A 19,621-nucleotide genomic window follows, 5' to 3' on the forward strand; every position below is an offset into this window, starting at 1 on the left:
TTATTGGTCTTATGAAGTATTCTAATTTGTTGAGATAGTGAATTGGTGGGTTTTTGTTAAATGTGAGCCAAAATCATCACAATTAAAAGAACCAAAGACTTAAACTACTTCAGTCTGTGTGCATTGAATTTATTTAATACACGAGTTTCACAATTTGAGTTGAATTACTGAAATAAATGAACTTTTCCATGACATTCTAATTTATTGAGATTCACCTGTACACCTAGGATTCCTTGAGGGTGAGTAAATCATGGACTAATTATCATTTTTGGGTGAACTAACCCTTTAAAAATATTATAAAACTTCTGAATGCCAAGATTTTGCCAGTTCTTGTTGATGTGATATGAAGAGTTGTTTTAGAATTATTTATATGCTATTATAGTATTCATTAATGTTTTGTATTTTCAGTATTATTTTAATTTTTAGTCATTGTTATCAGTGTTGGGTAAGTTACTCTAAAAAAGTAATTAATTACTAGTTACTAATTACATCTTCAACAGTGGAATTAGATTACTGTACAAATTACTCTCTCCAAAAAGTATTTAATTACTTATTACTAATTACTTTCTAAATCCTATATCAACCTCGACAAGTTAATGAAGGATAGACATGAAACGGTTCTTTTAATTCTTTCAAGTAACTACATAAATTATTCTGGTCACACTTTAGATTAGGGTCCAATTCTCACTATTAACTAACTATTAAATATGAACTAACTATATACTTTTGCCTCAATATACTCCTAATTACTGCTTATTATTAATACTTAGTAAAGTAGTTGCTAAGTTTAAATATTGGGTAGGATTAAGGATTTAGAATAAGGTCTTGCAGAATAAGACATTAATATGTGCTTTTTAAGTAATAATAAACAGCCAATATCCCAGTAATATTCATGCCAATAACCAAGTTAATAGTGAGAATTAGACACTAAAGTGTTACTAATATTTTTATTAACTCACCAAAGTGAGAAGGATACATAAAAAGCATGCATTTTAAGGTTAGACTTTAAATTTTGATGTTAAATCCACTATTGTATTGTATTGTATATAAATGTTCTACAGTCTAGTATTATTCTTTTGATTTATTTATTGTTTTCAGTGTTATTGTTTAATATAAATGATATTGTTTACAGTATGTCCATAAATTATTACTTATGCTGTGTGTTATATGTTTTGCAGGCCTACCTGTACTAATACAATGTGTTCCACTCCATTCCTGTATATGGCTGAAAAGACAATACTCTCACAAACACATGTATTGAGCAAATTTGCACCCATTTCTTGGAAATTAAACAAACTCACAAGTGAAAACAAGAAAAACAAAATATATTGTTCATCCTATTAATACAAAGACCTTTAAAATGAACAGATTGACAATAGGCTTTAAGGTGAGGGGATGTTTTGCAGAGCAGAAAATGGATTGTGGCGTTTGTGCTGTGCTTTGCACCAACCAATGGCATCTTGTTGTACCACTGTGTTCGTTTAGCCACCGGAGGCAGCAGTGAGGAGGGGAAATACTACCTGATGGCTGTGTGTTTGGGGAGCACAAGTGTTTTTCTGGACCCTCTGTTATATTACTATGGCTCGTCTCAATGCAGAGAGCAGATCCGCTCTCTGATCTGGTGGAGGAAGACAAAAAGCACAACCACACCATCAAACACAAACAGTCAAACAAAATCCTCTAACCTGAGCTGCGAGTATACTGTGAGTGTCTGTTAATTACGCCTTGATTTCTCATTCGCTCTGTAGGTTGTAGCAATGAATAGGAATGAATTTGGGTTCAGTGGAGGGTGGGGGACCCAGTGATGTCACAGTATATAAATCCAAGCCTCTCCTCACAGAAGAGACTGAGCACTCAGAGAGTGAAGAAGCAGTGTCTGTACAGAGATTTGTACAGTTAAGAAAGTGATCTCTGATCGGTACTCATGGGGGTCAAAACTATCTTGTTTTCCATTATACTTCTGCATGCATGCACTGCCACCTTTAACGGTAAGTACATCAGTGCAGTAGTGCATGACAGAAGTTTGACTTTTAATCGCAGTCTTTTGATAGTGTTTAACTATGTAGATGAAACCTTGACTGTATCATATTATGTGTGTAAGTAAGCTTGTTTTGTGTATTGCTGGTTTAAATTGTGTGATAGCTTAAAGAAAGATTTTTTTTACTTTAAATTGGCTTCTTTTTCATATACTATGGTATCATTTTTATTTACTATGGTATTTTTTTTACTTTAAACTGGCTTCATTTTCATATACTGTGGTATTTGTATGGTACTCAAATTATCATATTAACTTCAAAACACCATATTACCATGATACAAACAACATAGTAATAATTTTTCTATGTACACAGGTGAATATATATGTGGTTCTGCAAAAACAAGTGTAAACAACAAATTTAAACAGAAATTTAAATTCAGTGAGGCGTTGTATGTCTTGGAATAACAAGGTTAAACTGCACTTAAAAGATAGTTTACCAAAATATAAAATTTCTTTCATAATTTACTCACCCTTATTGTCGTTCCAAATATGCATTAATTTCTTTAACCTGTGAAAAATAAAAGAAGAGATTTTGAGAAATGTCATAATTTTTGTCCGTAAAATGGAAGTCAGTGGTAGCCAAAACTGTTTGATTACCAACATTCTTAAAAATATCTTAAGATATTTTTGGGTGAACTATCAATTTGAATGTCCCACCATTGACAAATACTGCACGCTATTTTAACTTTTTATGTATGCTTGAAATTCATATGAATTATTTACAACACACTGACATCCACAAATTAATGTAAAGTGTTGCTGTAATGCCACTTTCTGACATTATATTTTACATAAAGAGCCTTCATTGTGTTTAGGTCACATCAAATGGTCATTTCCTGTGAGCACTGAACTCTTAGCAATGCTTTATAAGCTTGCATGTCTTAGGAGTTAGTTTTCTGTTTTTCTTCAGAATCTTAAACAATCTGCATAAAATTAACCAACTCTTTCTTTCATTTTAATTCTCTTTTATCTATCAAAAGTAGCCATTCTTTCCATTGAGAATACACAAAGCCTTAAATTAAACACCAAGGACATTGTGGATGAATTTGCCGTAAGAAAGGCCCAGAGAATTAAATTTAATTAAATAAATTGCAACACAAATGTGAGTAGTGAGTAGTTTTTTCTTTCTTTCTGTCTTTTTGCATTTTGGTCCACTGTGCCAAGAGTGTGTTTGCATTAAGTCATTTAGTAAATATGGCAGCATTTAGTGCCATAATATTTTTAGAATAAAGTCAAAATTACGAAGTTGTTATATTGCGTGAATAAAGTTAATTAATGTGAAAATTCAACCTACTCCCAAAAACAAAAAAGGTGTGGTGGTTAACTGGCTGATTTGTGAAAATAATAAAACAATGCTGGCAAAGTTATATTGTTGGCGTTTCTGAGGTAAATGTTATGACTGTTTTGACTATTCACAAGCTGTTTTATTGACGATTTTCAAAACACTGATTGATCGATTAGCCTACATGAGGCATTCATTTTTATTAAGTTGTTCTGATTTTTTTCAACATGTCTTCTGATATTCATTCATGTTTATTTCATGCTGTAGAAAAGAGGAAAAAATGATTGATTCACATGCCACTTTAACTGTAATACAGTGATCTCACACTACATTAAAGGGCAGGAAAACACATTTATTGTTTGTGTTTCATGACAAAATTTACAGAATATATAATATACAGTTATATTAAAAGTGACATGCCCTATAATGAGTCATGCCCTATATTAAATGTAAAAAAAAAACATTATTGCGATTATTGGGTGGCTGGTGCGCTACAAATAAAGAATGTCAAATATTATTTCCAAGCATTTATACCATCAGTAAAACAGCTTGTGAAAAGTCATGTAATATTATTTACCTCAGAAAAGTCAACAATAAGGAGCACTGGAGCCCACATTAACCTATAACGTTTGGAGGGGCCCATTCACATGATTTTTGCATATGGGCCCAGAGCTAAGGGCCACTGAACTGACTGCTAAGAGGTGGGCTGCTAATAGTGCTCACAGGAAGTGATTTATCTTAACATTGTAAATGGGACCCAATTCCCTTAAGTAGCTTGTGTGTTTTCACTGATGGTGTTTTGGCCTGTTTGGTTGCAGGGAGCTCTGTAAGCAGCTTTGAACAGACTGATGAGCCAGTTGATGACAAGTCTTCAACCCAGACGTCTGATGAACTCAGTTCAAGGTTACCAGGTAGAGGTGGGGTTTACCACAATGTTGCTGTCATGTTGTTCCAAACCCAAAAGACTTTCGTTAATTTGTGAAACACAAAGTTGAAAAAATTATATTTTAACCTGAGAAGTTTCGCTCCCTCCAATGAATGTCTACACCTAAATTACAAACACAAAAATAAAGTGTGTTCATCATATACAGCCAGGGAACGTATCTCTTCACAAGACTTAATTAAACCAGATTAAATGGTTCAATTCATATGGATTCATTTTACGAAGTCTTTTTGAATCTTCCAAGTGCTGGTTGTGTAGACTTTCAATGGATGGACAGTTTTTTTAACCACATGAGGGTAAGTTTATGTGAGTAAGTTCTAAGTTTACATCTTGCATCAATTGTTAAAATGCCACTGTGTGTTGAGTTTATCTGATTAAAAGCAGAAGGGACATGTAACAGTTGTCTAGTCATGTCATACATGTCTTTTGCAATATTTAGATAACGTTTCACTTCCACATTTGTTAATGTAACAGTGGGAGGCATGACAACGGAGTTGGAGGATCCAAATGCAAGGCTTTATTAAGAGTGTAGTAACAACATTCAGGGTCAAAACACCAGCAAACGTCAATGGCAGAGGCAAGGCAACAGAGTACAGTAATCCAAACAACAGGCAATGGTCAGGGCAGGCAGCAAACAATCAAAAACCAGATAGACAGTCAGAAGGCAAAACACAGCCAAGGAAAAACAATGAACCAGGGAAACATGGGAAAACAGGGAAATTAGGAATAGGCAACAGATTAATTATAATAATAACAGGTTATTATTATTATTATTATTATTATTAGGTCTATTTTTTAACATGATGCACAGAAGCTGTAATAAATTCATCCTGTTGGTATATTTTGTTCACATTTGATCAATTCTGACTGTTCTAAGCTGTTGATGATAAACACAAAGCACAACCAGTCTTAAACATTTTGGCAAGTATGTCGTTGCATGCAATCAATTCACAAGTGTAAAACATAAGTTTACTTACTCCAACAGTACTATTTACAGTAGATGGCCTTGTGTTTTGACTGGAGTTAAGATAAACATGTTCTTCAAGGCCTCTTATGAGACGTTTAACTGAGGTCCTGACTCTCTATGGTCATTAAAAATCCCATGGCACTTCTCGTACAGCAATACACAATAAAGCGCTATATAAATACCTCATTCATTATAGCATTAGCTAACGTGTCATAGTCGACTTTATTTGTCTGGTAATGCCATCAAAACTGAAAGGTTGTCACAAATTCAGCCTCTGTGGCTCCCTCCGATCACCAACAGAGGGAACCATCACCGGAGTACTGAGCGATCCCTTCGGACTCCAATTCGCACAATGCCCCATGCCAGAGACTAATCGCCTGCACAGGTGTTTCCTATTGCTCGGTCTATTTAAACTGTGCCTTCCCTGCTCTCATTGCGAAGTCTTGTTTTGCCTTGCAGACATTTCTGAGCGTTTTCCCTGTGTTGAATACCTGTTGATTACCTGGACTGTTTACCCGTTTACGATTGCTTGCTGCCTATCTATTCTGACCCTGCCTGCCTTGTTGATTCATGCCATTGATTGTCTGCTGCCTGCCTTGACCCTGATCACGAACACTGTTTACGATTCTGCCCAGCCTTCGTTGTATCTAACGCCAGTTAACGATTTATGCCTGTATGACCTGCCTTGTGAACTAATAAAGCTGCGCATGGATCCTAACGCCACTGCCTCGTTGTTACAGAAGACTTCGCCAGAAATTGATCCAGCAGCGTTCTATCACTTCGCCACAAAGGTATCTGCTCAAGCATCGGTTCTGGCCACACACCAGCAACAATTGAGCCGACTTACCACGCTAACGGAGGAGAAGGTAAAGACCTTGCAAGCCCTTCGTCTGCAAGCACCCGAAGCTCACGCCCCTCCTACGAATCCACCGCTTCAAGCCCCGGTTTCACCTACCTCCACCGCCAGCCCTCGTTTGGCGTTCCCCGAGAAGTTTGATGGCTCACCCTCAAAATGTAAGGGTTTCTTACTCCAATGTTCCATGTTTGTTCACCAACAACCCATGTTGTATCCCACAGACGATAGCTGCATCGCATTTGTCTGTTCGTTTCTCACTGGAAGGGCGTTGGAGTGGGCTACCGCGGTGTGGAATGAGAATCAGGCTGTCTTCCCTTCCTTCTCGGCCTTCATCCAGCGGTTCAAGGAGATGTTCGAACATCCCGCTGATGGAAAGGAGGCGGGCGAACAGCTGTTATCGTTACGCCAGGGCAGAGGTTCGGCATCGGATTACGCTCTCTCGTTCCGCACTCTCGCTGCACAAACAGGGTGGCCGGAGGATCCTCTCAAACTACACTTCCGCAGAGGTCTGAGCATGGAACTGCAGTCTGAATTAGCCTGTCGAGACAAGGGGAGATCCTTGAATCAATTCATTGAACTGGCCATTCGGATTGACAACCTCCTTCGCTCTCGTCGTCAGACTCGGCTCTCTTCGGCTCCAGTCGGCGCGTCATCGCCACTTCCTGACACAGAACCCATGCAGATCGGCTTTACTCTTCTCAGAGGAGAGGAGAGAGAGAGACGCATTCGCCAGAATCTGTGCCTATACTGCGGACTATCTGGACACACGAGAGCTTCCTGTCCCACTCGACCACCTCGCAATCGTTCTCCGGTCAGTCCGAATTTCAGTACTTCCACTGCTTTAGAGATTCCAGTCATCTTAAAAGTTAATGGACAGATCACTGAGGCTATGGCTTTGATTGATTCAGGAGCTGCAGGAAATTTAATTGACGCTAGTTTTGCAAAAACTCATAATATTCCTCTTGTTCCCTGTACGTCTCATTTGGCAGTGGCAGCGCTAGTTGGCCGCCTGCTGGGCACAGGCCAAATCCAATTCACTACCATGGACCTTCAATTATGCACTGGAGCCCTTCACACCGAACTTATCTGCCTCTTCGTATTACAATCTCCACGTACACCTGTCATTCTGGGACTGCCTTGGCTAGAGAAGCATAACCCCTCTATTTCATGGTCCGAGGGACAGATTACACAGTGGTCAGAGTCCTGCCATCAGAATTGTCTCAATGCTTCCCCAGTCAGAAAGGAGAGGGATTGCACGCCTGTCTGTCAGCTTCCTGCTATGGAAGACTGCGTTCTCTACCACAACTGAGCACTACGAGTACTTTGTTATGCCGTTCGGGCTTGCCAGCAGTCCTTCTGTGTTCCAGGCCTTCATCAATGATGTGTTCAGAGACATGTTAAATCGCTGGGTCATTGTTTACATTGACGACATTCTAATTTACTCAGAGTCGTACGAGGATCATGTCAAGAAGGTCCGGGCGGTCTTACAACGTCTCATCAGCCACCAGCTATATGCCAAAGCCGAGAAGTGTGAGTTTCATCAGGAGACAGTATCATTCCTCGGGTACGTGATCAGTTCAGGAGGGGTGGCCATGGACGACAAGAAGGTACGAGCCGTTGTCGACTGGCCTCTACCTGCCACCTTAAAAGAACTACAATGCTTTCTAGGATTTGTTAACTTCTATCGGAGATTCATTCGTAACTTCAGCACAGTGGCAGCTCCCATGACTTCTATGACTAAGAAGGGTAGTCAGCGCCTCGAATGGTCCTCAGCAGCCCGTTCAGCCTTCCAGACTCTCAAGGAGAGATTTACAACCGCACCCATCTTGTACCATCCTGACCCAGAACGAGAGTTCATTGTGGAGGTGGATGCATCCAGCACGGGCATTGGGGCAGTTCTCTCTGAACGACATGGTAACCCGCCTAAGTTATATCCCTGCGCCTTTTGCTCCCGTAAACTCAATCCCACCGAGCAGAATTACGATGTGGGCAACCGAGAACTTCTTGCCATGAAGGTCGCCTTTGAGGAGTGGCGTCACTGGCTCGAGGGAGCCAACACCCCTTTATTGTACTCACCGATCACCACAATCTGGAATATCTGAAATCAGCCAAAAGACTCAATCATAGACAGGTAAGATGGTCTCTTTTCTTCACCAGATTCAACTTCACAATAACCTACCGTCCAGGCTCTCAAAACACTAAGGCGGATGCTCTATCTCGACTCTACGAATCATCCACACTGTCTCCCAGTCAGGAATCCATCATTCCGTCTACCATCATTCTCGCACCCGTACAATGGGACATAATGACTGAGATCACAGACGCCCAGGGTACCGAACCACCTCCAGCCGAAACCTCACCGAATCTCACATATGTACCACAAGCTCTACGACAAAGAGTCATCCAGCTAGTTAATTCAACTCCCGGCTCCGGACACCCAGGTATAGCAGCTACCCTTCAGTTATTAAATAATCGCTTCTGGTGGCCCACTCTACAAGCAGAAACAATCGCCTTCATCCGAGACTGTACAACTTGCAACATAACCAAATCCTCTCATCAACTGCCTGCTGGTCTCCTACAACCATTACCCATTCCACAACGCCCCTGGTCCCACATAGCCATTGACTTCATAACAGATCTGCCTGCCTCACAGGGTCACACTACCATCCTCACTGTTATCGATCGCTTCTCCAAGGCCTGCCACCTGATTCCTCTACCCAAACTAACCACTGCTCTTGAGACAGCCGAGGTGCTCTGCAACTACGTGCTCAGGTTTTACGGCCTTCCTGAGGACGTGGTTTCTGATCGGGGTCCTCAGTTCACCTCCCGAGTCTGGTCAGCCTTCTGCCGGCAGCTCAACATCAATGTCAGTCTCACCTCCGGGTATCACCCACAGTCGAACGGTCAGGTGGAACGTCTCAATCAAGAACTCACTCGTTTCCTCCGATCATACTGCCATCGCAATCAGACCGACTGGAGCCGCTACTTACTATGGGCCGAGTATGCTCAGAATTCACTCCGCAAACCTGCGACAGGTATCACTCCATTCCAATGTGTCCTGGGTTTCCAACCCCCATTATTCCCATGGTCCGGGGAACCATCAGAACTTCCGGCCGTGAATTCATGGCTGCAACGAAGCGAGGAGACATGGAATGAGGCTCATGTTCATCTCCAGAGAGCAGTCCATCGGACAAGGGAACAAGCTAATCGCCATCGGCGCACCAATCCCAACTATCAGCCGGGTCAGTGGGTCTGGTTGTCCACTCGGGATCTTCGTGTCCGGTTACCCTGCAAAAAGCTCAGTCCTAGGTACGTGGGTCCATTCAAAATTCTCAGACAAATAACTCCCGTCTCATTTCGGTTGGCTTTACCCTCCAATTATCATATCTCACCCACTTTTCATGTGTCTTTGCTTAAGCCCGCTGGTGGTTCGAGAGGAGCGGAGGACCAGGAGGAGGCTGGTGACCAGAGAGTCCCTCCCATCACCATAGACGGCGAGCAGGCGTACCGAGTTCGGGAGATTCTGGACTCTCGTCGCCGGGGCAGAATGATCCAGTACCTAGTGGACGGGGAGGGTACAAAAACACTGCGACTCACAAGACAAAAAACACGAAAACACCTTTCTGTCGGGAGAGAGAGAAGCCGCAGCGTGTGAACGCGCCGCCATCTTTTTCCAGAAAGAAAATAATCGCCTGCACAGGTGTTTCCTATTGCTCGGTCTATTTAAACTGTGCCTTCCCTGCTCTCATTGCGAAGTCTTGTTTTGCCTTGCAGACATTTCTGAGCGTTTTCCCTGTGTTGAATACCTGTTGATTACCTGGACTGTTTACCCATTTACGATTGCTTGCTGCCTACCTATTCTGACCCTGCCTGCCTTGTTGATTCATGCCATTGATTGTCTGCCGCCTGCCTCGACGCTGATCACGAACACTGTTTACGATTCTGCCCAGCCTTCGTTGTATCTAACGCCAGTTAACGATTTATGCCTGTATGACCTGCCTTGTGAACTAATAAAGCTGCACATGGATCCTAACGCCACTGCCTCGTTGTTACAAAGGTAGGGTAGGGGATTTCGGAAAGGCTAGCGATAGCAAGTTAGCTTTTAAAGCAAGATCCCCATACCCTCCCTGCATAATCGCTCTGCAAAGCCACGCCTCCCCCAAAACACACAAACACGCTCAGGCAGACCAGAGACTATCCTGCAACACGATTACAAACAGCGTTAGTGGAGGATTGAATGCAACACTGTCAGATTACCTCATGTCTCATTCACCAGTGAGAAAACATCACAGTACAAAGAGCATAATATTACAATAATAGCACCTTCCATTCTCGCTGGAATGCGCTGATGACGTATAATTTCTGCGCAAACAGGGTGCATAACATATCTGACAGGCAGGCAGGACAGCCTTTCATAATGTTCGGACCGAACATTTGATTGGACGAACATTTTATGGTCCTACGCCTTCCACAGACGATATAAATACATATAAATACATTTATACCATTAATATATTTATGCCAACCCCTCAGAGGACCTCAGATGATGCCAACGCTGAATCAACATACAGAACTACCAAATTTTGCTATAAGTTTGATTGCAACATATAATAATTGCTGTTAATATTGTTCATAGTCTGATTGATTACGTCTTTAATTGATTTTTCTGCACATTTCTGCCATATGTACATTTACTGACACAGTCACCACTGATAAGCTACTACTAAATATATTGTAGAAATATATTGTACAGCTGCTTTGCAACGATTTGTATCGTGAAAAACGCTATACAAATAAACTTGAATTGAATTATACCACTTAACTTAGTGATTGCTATTGGGATGTGAAGAGATTTTCAACCAGCATAACAAAAATGTTTTTGAACCAAATCTCCTTACCCTGCCTTTAACGTTTTGTTTGTTTTGTTACAGCTGGTTCTTGACGCAACTTCTCTGTTATGACAGAGACCTATGAGACAAGAGAAAATGATTCCTTTTCGGATGGGATGCTGTATGGAAATTATTCCAGAGACTATTTTGGAGGCTATCCTCTAAATTATTCCACAAACTTTTCCATATTCTCATCCATTATCGATTCCATAGCAGTGTTTGCAGGTAAAGTTTCCAGACCTCCAGAAGCAATTTGTAACATCTGAGCTCTTCATGTGATGTGTGATGTGAAATCGTCACTACAGTTCATAATCAAATTTTTACTCCAAAAGGAAGTGCTATGCATATTGTACAGTAAATGACTGGACAGTTTTTGAGTATTTAGAGGATTTGAGGATATTTTAAATATTCTGGAATCAAAGGTGAAGCAAACAACTCTAGAAGTCAAACAGAAAACATAGGTTCTGATTCAGTATTTTTACTGTAAACAAATTTCTTTTCTTGGATGAATTGCTTAGACCAACACTATCACCCTAAAAGCTTTTCACACAGATTTTTTTTAACCCCGGGTTATCGTTGTCCTAAACCCAGCTGCTTTTAACTCTGGGTAAAGGAACATTTCACACTTATAACATAAAAGTGAGGTGGGCCGCGCTTTTTACCTGGGGTTATAAAACTTTGCCCAGAGTGGAGTTAGCAGTGATTTTGCGGTGTAAAACTTGTACAGTGTAAAATGATGAAATGTTATAATCTTATGGGTAGATACATAAAAACATACATGCTATCGCGTGCCTCATAATCACGTGCTTTGGACAGTCACAGAAACCCAGCGTGCTAACAGTTACAGCATCTGAGGGGGAAATGTCAAATGGTGATTGAATTTGAGTGAAGAAGAGAGCATTTCGTTCTTACCTTTACAGTGCGAAATATCTATTCAGGAAAACTTGGTAGTACAATTGGCATTATATAATATGAGGATGAATAATGTCATTGACCATCCATTCAATGACACTAACACCACAAAAATGAACATTAAAACGTTAACCCAGTGTTTAGGAATGTACAGTGTGAAACGTCCACATATGAATAGGCTGCATTAATTGTTAACACTGGGTAAATTATGAGCATTGTGAAATTAGAAGCAAGGTAACCCAGGATTCCATTTACCTGGGGTTTAGAATGACAAAGTGTTAGCTATTTCAAGTGTGAAAAGCCTTCTGTTCACCTATATTTATCTGGTGGTGTTGAGAAGTTTCACGGTTGTTCTTGTTTTAATTTATTTATTTATTTTTGCATGTTTGTTTACAGATCCAATCATTATCCATATTCTTGAAGACCAGCCATGTAACAGCACTGATCTGAATGCAGTGGGTTGCAACAAGACTACACAGCACACATACAACATCTCTGACGAGTCTGTTGACTTCCTCAAAGGCCTGCTGGTCACACGCGTCATGCCCTCATTCTACATCATCATCATCCTCATTAGTTTGCCCCTGAACACTTTGGCCTTCGTAGCGTTCACCTGTAGGATTCGAGAGAAGAAACCAGCTGTGATCTACATGTCTCACCTGGCGTGTGTGGACCTGCTCTTCACCCTGCTGCTGCCTCTGAAGATCCACTACCAGCCGAATTCTTCAGATTGGGTGTTCGGTGAGGCGGCGTGTCGTGTGCTCAGTGCAGCTTACTACTGCTACATGTACTGCTCCATACTGCTGATGATGAGCATGAGTGTGGATAGGCTGCTGGCCGTGGTGTTTCCCATCGCCTCTCTGACCTGGAGGAGCGCAAGGAAAGCCACGTGTGTGTGTGCTGGTCTGGCTGCTGGCGCTCGCTGGTACAGTGCCACTTCTCTCCATAACACAAACATTCAAGATAAAGGATGTGGGCGTCACCTGCCATGACGTGCTGTATCACACACAGGTGTATGCATACCTGTTCTCCATCCTCTCCTGCCTCTACTTCCTCTTGCCTCTGATCATCACCTTAGTGAGTTACTCTACCATCATATATGTGCTCACTACAAAGAATGATCACTTGGCAACATCATACTCAGACAAGCGAAGGAGAGCTGTGATTATGGCTATAGCTGTGCTGATGGAGTTTGTAATGTGCTTTGCACCAACCAATGGCATCTTGTTGTACCACTGTGTTCGTTTAGCCACTGGAAGCAGCAGTGAGGAGGGGAAATACTACCTGATGGCTGTGTGTTTGGGGAGCGCAAGTGTTTTTCTAGACCCTCTGTTATATTACTATGGCTCGTCTCAATGCAGAGAGCAGATCCGCTCTCTGATCTGGTGGAGGAAGACAAAAAGCATAACCACACCATCAAACACAAACAGTCAAACAAAATCCTCTAACCTGAGCTGCGAGTACACTCAGGCTCACATTCAGGTGTGAATTGATGGTGATTTTTTTGTCAATTTATAAATGCATAGTCTGTGCTAAATGACTGGAATGATGTTTGTTTTTAATGTTGGTCTTTGCATGTACGTAGATATATATAACATATAGCATGTATGCAATCATATTGCGCCCCTAAAGCTTGAAAACATTGTATTTTTAACACAACAATTGAAATGCATTTAGTTTGTATCTCAAAAATGTCTGTCCCGGAAGAGAAATCGTTGAATAAAGTCGTTATTTTTGTTTTCTTGTTATTTTTGTTTGTAAAATTACAGTTGAACCACTGATGTCACATGGACCATTTTAACAGCATCCTTGCTATGTTTCTGTGCCTTGATCGTGGTAGGACCCTTGCTGTCTATGCAGGGTCAGAAAGCTCTCTGATTTTATCAAAAATATATTAGTTTGTGTTCCAAAGATGAACGAAGGTCTTACAGGTTTAGATCGACATGAGGGTGATTAACTAATGACAGAATTTTCATTTTTGGGTAAACTAACCCTTGAAACATGACCAACAGTAATATCCAGCAATGCAAACTACTCAACTTTTTTCACAAATATGGCTGTTTTCAATTGAATTGACAGTATTTCTGATTCAGGTAGGCTAATTTCTAACTGAATGTTACAATATAAGAAACGTTTTGCGTCTTCGACATATTACGCATACAACCAACAGTGCATGTGTGCATATTTTAAAAGAATATTTGCAAAAAGAATATTCGAGAATTTACTTCACCGTTTTATCTGCTTTAAGTGAAAAAAGGTCCCACTTATAAAAGTGTAGGTGTTCATTGTCTCTGTATGCACAATTTTATGTATCTATTGTGTTGTCATTGAAGGTTGTTGGATGATACTGTTCATAATACATATTATTTACATATTATTATAGATATTAATGCATGTCATCCATATCACTTTATGTAAAAAAAAAAAATATATGAATAATAAATAAAACCGGTTATCCCATTTGACTGAAGCCATTTGATCAGTGATTGCCTTCATTCTACATTCGCACAGAGACTGCAATAAAGCAGTCCTCTCCACCTTTTCCTGAGTAACCAATGAGCACTGCCATGGTGGATTCTAACTTCTGTTTGGAATGCTTTTGTGTTACATCTTTATGCAAACCCATGTTAAAGGGGTCCTATTATGCTTTTTCACTTTTTCAACTTTAGTTAGTCTGTAATGTTGCTGTTTGAGAATAAAAAATATCTGCAAAGTTACAAAGCTCAAAGTCCACTTCAAAAGAAGATATTTTATTTAACAGAAATCACTTTTCAAAAACTACAACCAACGACTCGTTTGGACTACAACGCATATTTTCCGGGATTTGTGATATCACAAATACCGACGAATGGGACGAGACCTGGTTGAGCTGCACTAGAGAAGGCAACGAGTGTTATCACTATGTCGGAGACATATGACATATGTCAGAAATCAAGCACAACACTGAGCGGCTGTGCCTCCATCTAGGGTTTTCAAATTTTACCAGTTTAAGCTGTTCTAATGCAGTGTTTCCCAACTGGGGTGCCGTCTGTCGAGAGCAGGGGTGCCGTGTAAAAAATATTTTTTTAATATTTTTAAATTGCTAAAATGTTCAAAAAAGCATCTATTATATAATATCCATTTCTGATGTCGCCAATAATTAGAGATGCACCGAAATTCCGGCTGCCGAAAATTAGTTCACCGCTCAGGTTTCACTTTCACGTGGTGTGACGCTCTGCGTATTATCCGCTCTATGTGTGTGCGCTCCGCTCAGTCGCTCCACTCGTATACCGTTCGTGCGAATCAGAACAGCAAAGTCCACTCAAAAATTGAGCCAACAGGAAACATAGTACATTTACTAGAGTTAGAAATTGCCAGCTGATCAGTAATCATGGGAGTGAAAACGGTCTTGCTTTTAATTATGGTTCTGCACTGCAGGCAATGGTAAGTACTTCAGTTCAACCTTGAACCATTTAAAAATTTAAAAATTTTAGTTTTTATGTTGCTATCATTTATTTTTCATTCCAGTTTAGTCATTGTAGTACTTCAAATTAATTTTCAGTTAGTTGTTAGTTTTTAAGTTGACATTTTCATCTAATATTTATATTTTATTTCAGCTTTATTTCAATATTAAAAACCATTTTTAATAATTTTAATTTTAGTGTTAGTTGGCAATAACAATGCCGTGCTGTATATAATAAAGTTGGGTGATAGATGTCACGAATCCGGTCTATGAACTTCAATTCACTCACCACCAGAGGTCACCCTTCCATTACATTGACTCTCGCACTACACAAACTGTTGCATGTCATCCATCATACACCTACATATCCCATCATCCATTTCACTGATTGCACACAGCACTGATTGCACACAGCTGTAACCAATCACACATTCACTATATAACACTCACTCTGATCCCTTTTAAACTGCTGAGGATTGTATAGCGTTTATCACTCTCATAGCGATAGCTACTCTATGGAGCCTGTCTAGTTTTTGATAGCCTTATCTTAGTCTTGCCTTGTCTGGTTTCTCGTGTCCTGATCTTTGCCTGTGTATCTCGGATTCCCCCTCTCGTCTTGCCCTATTCAGATACTGTTTGCCCCTGCCTGGACCTTTGCCTTGTACCTGGATTTATCCCTCTAGTCTCACCCTGTTGATTCTGTTCGCCGATCGTAGACCCACGCTAGCCCTAGGAATGTTCGTGTCTTACCCTCTATATACCTGTTGCCATTGTCTGACCCTTGCCTGTTTCTGACCATGTCGGTTAATAAATCTTCGCACTTGGATCTGCACGTCTCACGTCTCAGTCACTCCGTGACAATAGAAATATTTTTATAAATTTTAATTTTTTCATATTACGAGACTAACTCTGTTATCTGTAGTTTGTTTTTTTTTGTTTTTTTGGCTTGATGGATTTTGTTAGCATTGAAGGAAGTATTGCTTGAAAACAAATTCCTTCAGTATTAAAAAATGTCCATCAAAGTCTTTTTTGCAAATGTGTCCAAGTTCTCAAAATGATTGTCTGATGGTATTATGAGGTTTTTAACGGTCTTTTGTGTTGATTACAGATTCTGACTCTGTTCCGCTTCCTGAATCGTACAGCAGTATAAGAATTACTCTGAACCGTTCTTCAGTATGCAAGAGTAATATGCAACACACTGCATGGCAATAACTATTTTACATTTGTATGAATTCGTATGGTCTCATTCATGTGTTTTCATCCTTACGTTTTTTTAACAGTAGTATGTTATCGTGCAGTTCACATTGTGCTAATTCATATGAAATTGCCACTTCGAAATATAGATACACTTTGATGTTGGTAATATTCTTTCATTCAACAAATGTAGCTGTTCATGTGCTAAAGCTGATTTTATTTTTGTCTGGTAGTAGTATGTGAACATCACTAATGATGTGTTGTGTTGGTTAAAGTTCCTGAACACCCAATACGTGACTGGTGGGTTTTTAGGCCGTAATGAGAGGTCTCAACCATCGAATGAGAGCAGTACTCCAGACACAGCATCATACAATCACAAAACTGCACCAATCTCTGACACATTAAACATGACACATAGAAGAGTCTGTTGTCTTCCTCAAAGGCCTGCTGGTCACACGCCTCATGCCCTTGTTCTACATCAAGAAACCAGCTGTGATCTACATGTCTCACCTGGTGTGCGTGGACCTGCTCTTCACCCTGCTGCTGCCTCTGAAGATCCACTACCAGCTGAACGCTTCAGATTGGGTGTTCGGTGAGGCGTCGTGTCATGTGCTCAGTGCAGCGTACTACTGCTACATGTACTGCTCCATACTGCTGATGATGAGCATGAGTGTGGACAGGCTGCTGGCTGTGGTGTTTCCCATCGCCTCTCTGACCTGGAGGAGCGCAAGAAAAGCTACATGTGGTACAGTGCCACTTCTCTTAGTGAGACAAACATTCAAGATAAAGGATGTGGGTGTCACCTGCCATGACGTACTACGCCAAAATGACCCTACAGTAGTGTATTATGTGTATTTGTTCTCCATTCTTTCATGCCTCTACTTCTTCTTGCCTCTGGTCGTCACCTTTGTGAGCTACTCCACCATCATATATGCACTTAGTGTAAAATCTGATCACTTAGCAACATCTTCATCTTCAGACAACAGAAGGAGAGCTTTGAATATGGCTATTGCTGTGCTGATTGAGTTTGTGGTGTGCTTTGCTTCAACCAATGGCATCCTGTTGTACCACTGTGTTCATTTAGCTAATGGAGGCCACCGCGAGGGAGATTCATCATATGCAGCTTACCTGTTGGCTGTGTGTTTGGGGAGCGCAAGTATTTTTCTGGATCCTCTGCTGTACTACTACGGCTCGTCTCAATGCAGAAAGCAAATCCGCTCTGTGTTTTGGTGCAATAAAGCAAAAAAGAGAGGAAAAAATATAAAAACCTCTCACTGCACTACAGCTGCACAGTAAAAAATATAAATATATCTCTCTCTTAAAACAACAACTAGCCATATTCTGAGCTGTATTCTTTGTTTGCTTAAGTTCACCACAATGTCATTATCTGCCTGTTTTAACCAACATGGAATAAAGTGTAGGTGTTCGTTGTCTCTGTATGCACACTATTAACAATATGTAGTTATTGTATTGTGTCACAGAAGGTCTTGGAGAATGTTTTTCATAATGCATAACATATTATTTATCTTAATGAATAAAATAATAATTAATAAAACCTGTAATAGAATTTGACTGAAGCTGTTTGATCATTGATTGTACTCATGTCTTATCGATGATTCATTCATCACTAATTATAATAAAGCTGTAAGAGTTCATCGTGTTTCTACACGAGCTTGAGTCCTGGCACATGTTCCTCATCCCACTTTGATAAACAGTAATAAATTATATCTTCACCAAACAGTGAGTTCTTAGTGTCACAGTCGAAGAATGACAGGCTATTTTTATGTTTTCTCTTTTTTTACTTTGAAAAAAGTCAGATTTCAATGAAAACCCAATTCTACATATTGACTTTGCTCATCATTTCTTAAAATCTACTTTGAGTAATTTTCCAATATTTAATTAAACACCTTGGTGAACAGTTATTTTGCGATTCATTTAACATGTTTGGGGTAGCAGAGACCTTAGTTATTTACAGTATGTGTAAAAATAATAATAGTATATAATAATAATCAAAATTAATCTTAATTTTTTCTTTCAAATTCTTTCTTTTTTTTTGTCACATTAACAAAGTAGCTACTTTACATTCCTCTCAGTGACTATACTTGCAGATACTATGAATCTGTAATATTACTTGTAAACCTTTGATTGAAATTGACTAATTTCTTGGTGTTTGGTATTGGCACACAGACACTATGAATGTGCACATCACTTCAGGATGTTCTAGAATGACAGTTTCCCACTACACATCAATGGCTTCTAAAAGAAACAGTCATTAGCATCAAATTTCTAGATCTGCTCATTACAGGCAACATCACTTGGGCTCTTATACATTCTGTGGAGATTTGTGTCCTAACCACATGCATCAATGTATGGTCAGAAGAGTGCAATGCTTCAGACCACAAGACCCTGAAATGCATTGAGTAATGTATTTATCTATTTATTGTTTTCAGTGTGTATTGTTAACAAAAGTGCTATCGTTTACAGTATGTTAATTAAGTTTTCCTTATGCTGTGTGTAATATGTTTCGCAGAACTACCTGTAGTAATACAATGTGTTCCACTCCATTCTTGTATATGGCTGAAAAGACAATACTCTCACAAACACATGAACTGAGTACATTTTCACAATTTTTCTTGGAAATGAAACAAACTCATAAATGAAAACAAACTATATTGTTCATCTTATTAATACAAAGACCTTTAGAATGAACTAACTGACAATAGGCTTTAATAGGTGAGGGGATGTGTAAAATACTTAAAACTGACAGTTAATCGGAAATCATGGTGGACTTTCCTTCATTTACAGATCATACATTCAATGGTAAGTACATTAGTGATCTCATGAGTGACATGATTTTTAGTTGTGACTTGCTGAAGTGCTGAAAATGAATTTACATAGCTTATTATGTAAAAGAGTGCAACAGGTATCTGTAAGTCTGGTGATCTGTAGTTGTTACAGTAAGTGAGATCTATTGTCAGATGGGTTTTGTTTTACACTTAAGCCAGTAAATTAAAGGATTGACTGTGTTGTGTTTTGTTACAGATTCTGGCCTCATGAAGTATTTTCCATTTGGCTTTCTTAACCAGGCAAATCAGACG

General features: G+C 39.8%; 1 protein-coding gene and 1 pseudogene across 1 annotated transcript; both read left to right on the forward strand.

Annotated features, from left to right (window-relative positions):
* Window positions 1-1,859: 1,859 nt before the first annotated feature.
* On the forward strand, window positions 1,860-13,575 carry LOC107662417 (proteinase-activated receptor 1-like; annotated as a pseudogene).
* Window positions 13,576-16,841: 3,266 nt separating this feature from the next.
* LOC107662774 (proteinase-activated receptor 1-like) lies at window positions 16,842-17,819 on the forward strand. Its single transcript, XM_016452871.1, has 2 exons — window positions 16,842-16,848; window positions 16,942-17,819. Exons 1-2 carry the CDS (start codon window positions 16,842-16,844, stop codon window positions 17,817-17,819), a joined length of 885 nt encoding a protein of 294 aa, XP_016308357.1.
* The last annotated feature ends 1,802 nt before the right edge of the window (window positions 17,820-19,621 follow it).

This window comes from Sinocyclocheilus anshuiensis, unplaced genomic scaffold, assembly GCF_001515605.1.
Source record: "Sinocyclocheilus anshuiensis isolate Anshui unplaced genomic scaffold, SAMN03320099.WGS_v1.1 scaffold457, whole genome shotgun sequence".
Classification (NCBI taxonomy): Eukaryota; Metazoa; Chordata; class Actinopteri; order Cypriniformes; family Cyprinidae; genus Sinocyclocheilus; species Sinocyclocheilus anshuiensis.